Below are 11,789 nucleotides of genomic sequence, written 5' to 3' on the forward strand. Positions count from 1 at the left end.
TTTTAATACTAACATCCTTTACAGCTGTTTCCATTCAGATCACTATTTCCTGGTGCTTTCCTCCTTCTAGAAATCTTTTCTCACGGCCTGCGCTAAAAAAAGGTGCGGCCTCGCTTCCATCGTGAGAACTTTCACACGCGCTTGTCTGGCAGTCATCCTTAACGCACTCTCGCGATAACACCGAACCGGCGCTCATACGGTCCTGCGGTAAACTTTGAAGAAATCCCGCGAGATTTTACAACTTTCCCACGCCTGTGCCCCCCTCGCCTCTCTCACCCCTTTATTTCTCACAACTACCCCCCCGTCGCTCCACCTGCCCCTCCCCCGTCCTTTCAGCGCGGTCTGTTGTTGTGTGGTGTCGAGCGGGGGGGAATCTCGCGATTGTTGGCGTTATTAGAAAGAGTTGGTGAAGATGGCGCCTGTTGTGACAGGGTAAGCAGCGAAATTATCAACGGACGGGGCACTGAAAAGTCAGCGATAAAATGACTTTCGGCGGTTTTATTATGATAACTCGCTTTGGTTAATTTTCTCACAGCCCTGGCCGCGTGTTTGGGCGCTGGCGGCCGGTTGAAGATCACTTTTGTCCCGTTTCGTGGGGGTTTTAGCCATGGGCTCTTTTATTCAGTTAGCCGCGTAGCTTTTATTTAGCTGATATATTTTCATCACTTTTCATCAAACGGTCAATAATGCTAAGTACTATGTTTAACTGTTTATTCAGTGAAGCCTCGGAGATGGCCTGGTTTAAAACTTTGACCTACTTTAAGCTTCAAAATTATGTGCAAATGTAACTCGTGAGTTCATGTACATGGGAGAGCAGGTTAGCCAACGTTAGCCAACCAAGTTAGCTAGTCCCAGTACTTAACTGAAACTCTGAGCTTAAGGACAATACGTGGCTTTATTTCATTTAAAGCCTGCCCAGTTAAACCACACTTAGTTTTTCAAAAGTGCTTTAGCAATTCATAATCTGTTTGAGAAATATTGTGTCTTTTTCTACTTTTGTAGTGTACAACTTTGTAACTTGGGTGTCTCAAAACCAAATGGGCATTTGGGGCATCTACGTAATTGTTTGTTAAATTGTCATTAGGTTTTACTTAAAATTATTTGAGCAAGTAAATGAACAGTGACATTTACATTTGAGGTTTTACTTCTTTGATTTTGTAGGAAATTTGGGGAACTTCCTCAGCCAAAGCGTTTAACAAGGTAAGTGCATTACAAACTTGGTTACCCAAATCAAAGTGTCTTGGAAAACTATTAAATAAATTAAAGGGGACATATTATGAGATTTTTTTAAAGATGAAAACTAAGTCTAAAATAGGTCTGAGCAAAAGTGTGCCGTTTTGGGTGTGTCATTTAAAATGCAAATGAGCGGATGAAGTGCAACCACTGATCACAATGATGGTGGTTTGTTGCAATTGAAACTCAATTGTGCTGTGAAATATTTTATCTCTCTCTTTCTCTCCATACTAAATGGTTGTGCTGTGGTTGGATAGTGCAGATAAAGGGGGCGGTATTACCTTATTCTGACATCACAATAAGGGCCAAATTACAATGACCTATTTTTCACGTGCTTGCAGAAAATGGTTTACCAAAACTAAGTTATTGGGTTGATCTTTTTAATATTTTCTAGGTTGATAGAAGCACTGGGGACACAATTATAGCACTTAAACATGGAAAAAGTCAGATTTTCATAATATGTCCCCTTTAACATTTTTTTTTACAATATTATTTTGCAGGGAGGCGATGCGCAACTACTTGAAGGAGAGAGGAGATCAAACGGTTCTGATACTGCATGCAAAAGTTGCCCAGAAATCATATGGAAATGAGAAAAGGTAATATTATTAAATGTTTGATTTTTTTGTCACATTGCCTGTTGTTGTGGTTTTAAAATTAATTAAAAAATTCTACAATATACATATTTTAAATTTGCTTTATCGTAGCTTAGTTAATGAAGCATTGCATTAATGATGCAGATAATTAATACAGATAAAATGTATTTATGAAACTAGGGAACAAATACATTTTACATTTGCACACAATCTGCCCATAATGGAGCTACTTTTAATAGTTAAAATTAGCTTACCGATGAAAACTTACCAGAAAACTTTGCTTTGGCTGATAGAATAATTTGGTCTACCATTGGTCCATTGCGTAATAGGTGGGTGTGCTCTGGGTTTCTTGATTATTTTTGGTTCATTTTATTCCACGGAAGTCACATACAAACAATATACAAAACAACAATATACCAAAAACACACATCACTTAAGTGTTGAGTTGTAGAGCTGTATCAACCCTTTTTTATTTCATTTACATTTACATATTTAATCTAAACCCCGCCTCCATCAGCAAAGTGTAAGAGAGAACAAAAACCATATACCTTAACTCTGCCTTCTTGAACTTTGTTTTGGCCCCTAATGAAGAGAAAGAAAGTAAGTATTTGGAACATTGGTTTGAAACGCTAGGGAACATGCATACTAATAAACCGTATACTTTGAATGAAGGCATCTGTCAAGTGCCTAAATGTAAATGGTTAAAGTCCCCATGAAATTATAATTCAACGTTTTTCCTTTTAGTATAAATACGTTAGGCTTAAGAATAAATATAAACTGGTATGGTCCAAAACACTGACAATCTTCCCATACATAAGGTATAAGCATTCAAAACCTACAGTTTGGCACATATGCTTAAAAAGTCTAGAATTTTAATGACATCATCCTACACTACAGCATCTCATTAAATTTCCTGTCCAATCAAATGCTGTTTAGATACATTACGTCTTTGCTAGACTGTGCCATAAATGAAACACTATTGGTTATTTTATAAAAAGGGGGAGGGTCTTCCTCGATAGTTTTGTTGTTTCAGTTAAACTGACGTCACCACATCAAATAACGCTGCACGTTCCAAGGCACTTCAGTGGGCCTTTAAGGGGGTGTGCACACCAAGGTGTTTATGTTTTCAATTGTTTCCAATGAAAGCGTTGGGCTTTCCGAAAACGACAGCAGCTGATGGGTTATGTCTGCGTTTTTCTGCACTCAGCACCGAGAGTTAAAAAGTTTTAAACTTTGGGTGAAACGCGGCTCAGGTCGTCAATGTAATTTCTCACTCGACCAATCACAAGGGAGGAGAGGCGGGACAAATATCACAACAACCAACCGGCGCATAGTTCGATGACTGATAAAAAAGCAGAAGTATAATAGCAACCAAAGCGCTCCGCTGAAAAATCTGGCTAGCACCTAGAGTCGGCATCCGCCTGGCGTTTCAGCTGTGTTTAAACGCTTTGGTGTACAATCCCCCTAACAAATTTTTGTCAGACTGTATTTGATTGACGTACAACCTATACAGATTTTTCTGTCTGTATGTATCTTCTATTTCTCCTTGATGTCTCTGTGTCTGTAAATGAGGGTTAATCTGCAAGAGTAGTGTCTTTAAAGTTCAAATGCTTTTTGTTAGATTCTTTTGCCCTCCACCATGTGTGTACTTGATGGGCTGTGGCTGGAAGAAAAAGAAGGAGCAGATGGAACGGGAGGGCTGTACAGAGCAGGAATCTCAGCCTTGTGCCTTTATTGGTATTGGAAACAGTGAACAAGAGATGCAGCAACTCAATTTGGAGGGCAAGGTGCTTTGCAGATTAAAACTCACACATATTGTTACATGCCATGCTTAATCCAAGAGTCTTTTTGCTCATTTTGTTGTCTTTTGCTTCCCCAGAACTTTTGTACAGCAAAAACGTTATACATTTCGGACTCGGACAAACGGAAGCACTTCATGCTGTCAGTGAAGATGTTCTATGGGAATAGCGCGGACATCGGAGTCTTCCTCAGCAAACGGATCAAAGTCATCTCCAAACCTTCCAAAAAGAAACAGTCGCTGAAGAACGCAGATCGTAAGTCAAAAGAATTTGAGGATAAATAAATAATACATTTATATGACTGTAGCATGTACAACATTATATGAGTGTCGTTTACATTTGTTGACGAAGCTTCTCATGGACCCCTTATTTTCACTTTGTAAACTAGTGTGCATAGCTTCAGGGACAAAGGTGGCTCTTTTTAACCGCTTGCGGTCTCAAACTGTCAGTACGCGGTACCTTCATGTGGAAGGGGGAAACTTCCATGCCAGCTCGCAACAGTGGGGAGCCTTTTACATTCATCTATGTAAGTCAATCACCACTCAATGTTCACAAGTTTATAGCAGCTACATATTTTTTTCGAATACTGTACATTTGGCATGAAAATCTGATCATTTGCATTTCTTGAAAGAATAGGATGCTTTACCTAAAACAAGTTTTTTTTTTTGTTTGTTTAACATACTGGATTTAGTGCATTGGTAGTATTAGTAAAATGAGTCTTGCTATAAGAAAGCTACAGCTAAACCCTAAAGGGGGTCACACACTGGACGAGAAGCGTTGCGTCTAGGACAACTCTGAGGTATCGTACACCAGAAGAACACAATATATAGATGGTTTCATCGGACGTAGTGCGCTGACGCGATACACGTCTGGATCCGAACTTTCCTTGCGTATTTATTTATGGTGTGGCTAGTTGCTTAACTGATCTCTTGAACAAATGCCTCTTCGAAAATAACAAATGTTTTGGTTTCCTAGGTAATCTATGTGTTGTTTTTTTGCTTGTTATATAAATAAACAAAGTTTAAAGAACTTTGTTGTCATTTATTCTTAGCTGAGTTTACCGGAAGTTACGTGCGGACCACGACAGCCACTTGTTTATGTTGTTACTGCTGAAACCGTCTATAGAGCGAGCTTAGTCAGATAACATCTACTTCAAAATGCTAAATATACGTTAGCAGCCAATGTTAATCGCTAACGATTTGGGACAAATATGATGTTATTTATTGTAAAACTATGTTAGTGGGGCTCTGTGGTGCGACTGGGATTTGAGCTGTGTCCTGTGTCAAAGCGGACAGCCGCCGCCAGGTGACCGCCAGTGTGTGTACATTCATAGAAAATAATATGTTCTGTTTTTAGATTCATGGCGTGAATCGTCCAGTGTGCAACCCCCTTAAAGCTTAATAATTTTCTGTGTAGTACACTTGTTAAGGTCAACAGATTAAGGTCAACATTTAAAGGGATAGTTCACCCAAAAATGAATATTCTGTCATCATTTAATTCCCCTTAAGTTGTTTTAGACCTGTATAAAACACAATAGAAGACATTTTGATAAATGATGATAAGAACACAGCTGGTGAAAGCCATTGACTTCCATAGTAGGATAGCAAATACTATGAAACTATTGTGATGAAAATATTTTGAAGCACGGTTCCAGTTGAATTCCATAGGATTTGCCTTGTCATCTCTGTGTAAACTACGTAAACCTGAATCTGTGATGTAGGTGACATCATGTCTATAAGCATGCGCAAGTGTAACCAAAACAATGGTGGCACACATAATACAGCTTTAGTCATCTTTACGAATCTGTGTAAACGTGGATCTTTTTGACAGCGTTGTCGTGTGTGTACGTAAAATTAAATAAATATATATGCAAAGGAAACGTTTCCACTTTTTTTACTACATCGTTGTAGTGTAAACATAACCTTAATTATTCATTGAACATATCAGTTGTCTGTTTTATGGCTTGTGATTGTCCTGTTCACATGTGAGTCAGCATTTACCTCTCCACCCTGCTTTGTAAAGGCCTCGAAAATACTCCCTGTTCCATAGTCTGTATTGTTTGACACATTTAATGAAGGAAAATATTGCTCATGTTTATTTTATATTCAAAACCTACAGTGTATGTTTTTGTTGTTGTCTTTCAAATGATTAATTGGTAATAAACTTGATTCTCCTGTCTGTAGTGGATGATGATGAGTCAGAGGGTGAAGAGTTTACAGTCAGAGATGGTTACATTCATTATGGCCAGACGGTTAAGCTGGTGTGCTCAGTCACGGGCATGGCTCTACCCCGACTGGTAAGTCATTATCTACTTTAGTATTCATCCTCACAAAACACAACTGTGATCATTGTGACTGGTTGTGTGTTATAAAGGACTGGGTGGAGTGAGTGCCATCTAAAAATTATATATGGTTGTGTTTCCCAAGTTTTGTGCAAATAGATTATGTAAGAATGTTTACATTGTTACAAATGTGTGTGCAGGTTATTCGTAAGGTGGATAAGCAGACAGCACTAATGGATGCCGATGATCCTGTGTCCCAATTACATAAATGTGCCTTCTACCTTAAAGACACAGAGCGGATGTACCTCTGCCTTTCGCAGGAAAGGATAATACAGTTTCAGGTAAATACATTTATATTATTTATAAAATAGTTGTTACAATTTCTGATTGATTTTTTTATCTTATTCTCGCTGTAAATAAATGAAATGATCATGCAAAATAAACGACATAAGAAAAAAAATTCTTACAATTATTTATCCAACCAGTAAGCAATTCTTACCTTTTTGTAAGGCTAATGTAAAACCAATTGATATATATGTATATAAATTTATACATAACCCTGCATGACTTCCAGGCCACACCATGTCCGAAAGAAACCAATAAAGAAATGATCAATGATGGGGCGTCTTGGACAATCATCAGCACAGACAAAGCGGAGTACACGTTTTATGAGGGTATGGGCCCTGTGCCTTCACCAGTCACACCTGTGCCTGTCGTCGAGAGTTTACAGGTAATGCAGAAAGTCACTTGCAACTTAATTTATATAAACTTTTGTAATTCTTTTGTAAAACTTTTGTAGAGCCATGGTCTACACCTCTGTTGTTGTTGTTACCTATGAAAACCCCTCTTATAATGTTAGTTAGGTTTTCTTGCACCAAAAGCAGGCATAATTTAAATCATAGTCATCAATGGTGCTTTTCCATTGCATAGTACCCCACAGCTCACCTCACTTTGGCCTGGCTAGCTTTTCCATTGAGTTTAGTAACACTTCGGAGTGGGAGGGATTATAGGCATGTCATTATATTTGTGCTGCCTACTGCTGTGACATCATACAAGTGAGAGCGTTGTTGTACATTTCCATACATTCATTTATTACTCAGTCCTTCACAAAATTAAAATTGACCACCACAAATAGATGTTTGCACATCGCTTTTATCACCACCTCTGTCTCACATGACAGTTTCTGTACAAACACCCATGGCGTCAGTCGACGCGCTCTGCTGAGCCTAATTTAAGTTGCATTTAAGCATATATGCGGACGTGCGCGTCACGAACTGCAAGTCTGGAAAAAACTGTTATGGTGTTCCTGATTCACAACCTGTGGATGTTTTTCATCGCTTAAAGGGAGTTTGGGAACTTACAGCAAAGCACAGATGACAACAGGTTTACTCAAGAAAGCGCAAGCTAGCACGAAGGTAAAGCTAATCTTTTACATTATAGCGATGACGCTGGTAGTGACGATTCTTTCAGACCAATCAGTGATTGACAGTGTTTTCGCGTCACTATTTGGTATCAGCTCGGGTCGCTTGGAACCCCGACCGAGGTGGTACTAAAAAGGTATTGGGAACTACGTACTGCACCCAATGGAAAAGCCCTCAAAAGTAAGCCGACCAAAACAGTGGGGTACTATGCAATGGAAAAGCGGCATAAGATTTCTCAATGAGACATTTCTACGGCTTACAGTAACTAGGAAGGGATTTTTTTAAGTTTTAGATTAAGTCTACAAATAGCATCAAAATCTTGTTTCGAAAGAACATTAATCTATCTGGACATGGTTCAATTTGACTTCTTTAAGTATGTAAGAAATGCAAATTCAAATGTGATGAATTATCATTAAAACTGTTGAACCCTGAATGTTGTAGCTGAATGGAGGAGGAGATGTTGCCATGCTGGAGCTGACAGGCCAAAACTTCACACCTAACCTCAGGGTCTGGTTTGGAGACGTGGAGGCAGACACTATGTACAGGTGAAACAAGCACACCAGTCATTGCTCTACAGTTAAGCAAATAACAAATTGTTTAGTGCTGAATCAGAGCTGCCATAAATGGATTAGTGCAATCCAAGAGGTGTAATATACATGTTTGTGCTTGTCTCCATGCTTTTCTGTTTTGATAAAGATTTAAATGGACAGTTTGGTAGCATCGATATTTACTTGGATTGTCATGATTTTAAAGAAGTGATGTTTAAGATTTTGCACTAATGTTAGATCATTGTTCAAATAAAGCCAGTTTTGACCCTTGACATATATTTGTATATTTAACAGATATTTTGGATTTTTTTTTTTTAAGTTACGCTGATATTTTTTAATAAACACATTTGTTTTAAACATCACTGCTTATTGTTGACTAAAATTTTAATACCTGAAAATGCAGGTGCGGCGAAAGCGTGCTCTGCGTGGTCCCTGACATCTCTGCGTTCCGCGAAGGATGGCGTTGGGTCCGACAGCCGGTGCAGGTTCCAGTAACTCTGGTCCGTAACGACGGCATCATCTACTCCACCGCTTTGACTTTTACCTACACGCCAGAGCCCGGACCACGACCACACTGCAGCGCTGCCGGAGCCATACTGCGAGCCAACAGCAACTCCTCCACCTCACCATCTTCCAGCCTTCTGCTGCAGTCAGCCGTCGACAGCCAGGGGGTATACGGCGCAGCCGGGAGCGTTTCTTCGTCTTCATCCTCTTCCTCGGCTATGTCCGTATCCTAACCTGGGAGTATTAATCTTGCGCTTTTGTTTGTTTAAGCGCAGCATTTTAGACTCTCCAGCAAAGATGATCAGGATTAGGATCACAAACAATTGATACTTGGTGCCACCGAGAGAGGATCAAAGAATGGACGGAAAAGACAGCATCTTCTTTCTGATCTCTCTCTCTATCTCTGGGTTTCTCTTTGTTGCGGTTCTTTTTCTCCTGTTTGCGGACGTGGCGACAGAACTGATGAGTGCCGTGGATTAACATGCCGCAGGATCAATGCATTAGCCTTGCGTGAAAACAAAAACAATCACAAACAAACGTTGTCTTTGAAACGAAGCCAAAACGGCTTTTGTTTTCTAGTAAAGGGCTTAGTGCACCATTTTGCAAGGATTGGAGGAAGTTATCATAGTAATATAGTTTTTACAGACCAAGGAATATTATTATTATTATTATTTTTATTGATATATAATTTTATAAGCTTTAGCCAAGGTACATTTTTCACATTTTTCAGTTTTATAACATATAGTAAACTTTTGTTACCAAATAGTTTTGTATATTTCTTGTGAGCATTTGGGCTCAGAAGGAAATGGTTCATGCGTTTTGAAAGCCTGAACCGATAGCTGCCTTTATATGTTGGCAAATGCCTTAAGTCTTCTGGAGTTTTACCAGATCTTTCTCTCCTTTGCAATAATATTTTTATGTATATTGTTTTATTCCTTCTGTTTTTATTCACTAAACTGAGGTATAATATTGATGCCATTTTTGCATATTTGGGAGAAAGTGGCTCTTGCTTCGTCAAACTTTTCACAAATGAAGTCTTTAACACAAAAGCTTTAACTGACGTTGCCGTTCGGCCTTGAGTGCCATGTCGTCCCTGTCATAGCCATTGACCTCTGGCTTATTATTACTACTTGGAGAATGTTTGGTTCAAAATCCCTGCGTATTGCTTTTTACGTAGCAATTTTTTATTAAACTTAAAAGCATATGGTAGGTTAGGTCAGTACTGCTCTCATTTGCATATCACTCTTGCCTTCAGTGTCATATCTAGTATCGTACTAAAATCAACTTGTAGGGATAACTGCAGCTTTGCTTTCATGTAGTTCAGTGGATAAAACGAATACTTGCTGTATACCTGGTGTAATTTTGAGACCTTTTTATAGCCCCAGCCAAAGCAACAGTTTCCACTCGTGTTGATTCATACAAAGATGTGGATCTGATGAAAAGTGTAATTGTTGCTTATTAATGCCACCAAGACCTTTATTACTGAATGCAATACAGAGACTCCCGCGTAACTGCTGGTGTCACAGTACGAACAAAGATTCATAGAATTTTGGAAAGGTGAATACAACCGTGATGTCGAAAAAAGGGATTTGGAAGCTGCCCTTACTGATATGCAAGTATAGCATGTGGTTCTTTCAGTGCTTTATCAACATCAAACTGAAAGGAAACAACCGGAAAAAGCACTTATCGCATTACGGCGTAAAGATGTTCGGTTTGTAGCGTACAGGAGAGACGCAATCGATGTCATACCGGTCCTAGTGACACACAAAGGCTTTTTTTACTGAGCTATATCATTGTGATGTCATATTTTAACAAACCTGTTTAAAAATGTGTACCAAATGTTTTCCCCGATTGCGAACTGAAAATGAGGCCTTAAACCACTACTGGTTAATTTTTATAGGATCTTGTGGTAAGATGTAACACTACAAATTATGCCCTTTTGTGAAGTGGGCGTGATCGCTTGTTTATGCCTTTTTTTACGCACACCACAGAGCACAATCTATTGTCATCTCAAGAAGCTGTACTTCTTATTTTGTATTCCTGCTTTTTTACTTAACACCCATCTCTATACGGACCGCCATAATTTTATGGAAAGCTTTCATCAAATTATGTGCTCTGGTTTATGATTTTAATCAACATGGATGGCATTTTACGAATTTGTCATTGTACAGGAACCGCAAATGTAGTTACTTAACGGTTTTGGTTTTTTAATCGATCAGATCTTCCATGGCTAATATTGAGAATTCTAAATCGAATATGTTTGTTAATATTCTATTATGTAAAACGATAATATGTAATGTTTATATGTTAATATTATTATATATTTCTTTCAAGATTGAGGAACGACTACCCCATCCTAACTTTGTGCATACTGTGAGCTGTTTTCAGTAGATTCCTCAATCAGGGAAGAATATTATGGAGTGTGCGAGCGCTGAAATGCAAACTGCCAAATCTCAAAAGGTCAAATTGTGAAGGTCATACATAATCTTTTCATTGAGTTTGTTTTCAGTGTTATTTTACTTTACTTTAATTGTCTTCCAGAATCTTCTGAACACAGAGGAAGTGATTAATTTGGTTCATTTTAAGACTAACTGTGTTTGTTTCAGCATTTCTGTCACGTTAGTTAGCTTACTTGTCAACCATGCCACTGCAGAAAGCAGTGTATTAGATCACTATTATATTTTCAGTTGTCTGTAGAAGAAGAATGGCTGTTCTCAACCATTGCAACGATCTGTTTTATGTTTGAAAGTTACCAGCCTTTGCCAAACGGCTACCAGACGTTTTGGTATTGAGTGCATGTTCTCTAGCAGATTTGAACTGTATTGGTGCTGTCTAACTCATAAAGGGCCAGTGTATCTGTTGCTTTTGAAATGGATCACTAAACACTGTAATAGAAACAAAAAGTGTCCAGTTTCTATTTTTTTTCTTTATTGTGGTTGTTTGAGTGCATAAAAATGGTTGCCCTGAAAACTGGAGAGAAACCTAAAGTAAGAACATCTGATAAAAGGGTCTAAATGATTTTGGTGATCAAAAAGTTGCTGCAACTCTTCCAAAACAAAAGTTGCAGGATCATTAGGGCTTTTCACACTGCACTTAACCATGGGTTGTCTTCGTTTTAAACCTTGAAATTTATAAGCAGGGTTTTCCCTGAAATTTACCTAGGCTTGTAAGCGGTTTTAGCTCCGCTTTTGTGCGGTTAACCCCGCATTGTGGTGCCAAAAGCATGCAGTGTGAAACGAAGCAGGGTTAAAATGTTATGATCCCAATTAAACAGCTGAAGCAGCTAATCGAGGTGTTCAGGGTTGCTTGATAATTATTCACCGGTGTAAGAGCAGGGTTTCAGGCACCTGACCTAGGGTTTAGGAATGCACCGTGTGTAACGTCAGATTATCAATTCTCAGTGTTAGCTC

At 38.7% G+C, this 11,789-nt stretch overlaps 1 protein-coding gene across 1 annotated transcript; it reads left to right on the forward strand.

The window, feature by feature from the left end:
• Positions 1–246: 246 nt before the first annotated feature.
• Positions 247–11,299, forward strand: rbpja (recombination signal binding protein for immunoglobulin kappa J region a). Its single transcript, XM_065254475.2, has 11 exons — positions 247–432; positions 1,162–1,200; positions 1,734–1,829; positions 3,448–3,613; positions 3,706–3,880; positions 4,014–4,151; positions 5,809–5,921; positions 6,107–6,247; positions 6,481–6,636; positions 7,769–7,872; positions 8,279–11,299. Exons 1-11 carry the CDS (start codon positions 413–415, stop codon positions 8,610–8,612), a joined length of 1,482 nt encoding a protein of 493 aa, XP_065110547.1. The 5' UTR covers positions 247–412; the 3' UTR covers positions 8,613–11,299.
• Positions 11,300–11,789: the final 490 nt, after the last annotated feature.

The sequence above is a fragment of the Paramisgurnus dabryanus genome, chromosome 4, assembly GCF_030506205.2.
Source record: "Paramisgurnus dabryanus chromosome 4, PD_genome_1.1, whole genome shotgun sequence".
Taxonomy (NCBI): domain Eukaryota; kingdom Metazoa; phylum Chordata; class Actinopteri; order Cypriniformes; family Cobitidae; genus Paramisgurnus; species Paramisgurnus dabryanus.

Excerpts from the sequence above, each read along its gene's own strand:
- rbpja (XM_065254475.2), top strand. The coding sequence starts at position 413 with ATGGCGCCTGTTGTGACAGG. Across the intron at positions 1,830-3,447 it reads TCATATGGAAATGAGAAAAG|ATTCTTTTGCCCTCCACCAT; the intron begins GTAATATTATTA and ends GCTTTTTGTTAG. Across the intron at positions 3,881-4,013 it reads GTCGCTGAAGAACGCAGATC|TGTGCATAGCTTCAGGGACA; the intron begins GTAAGTCAAAAG and ends TTTGTAAACTAG.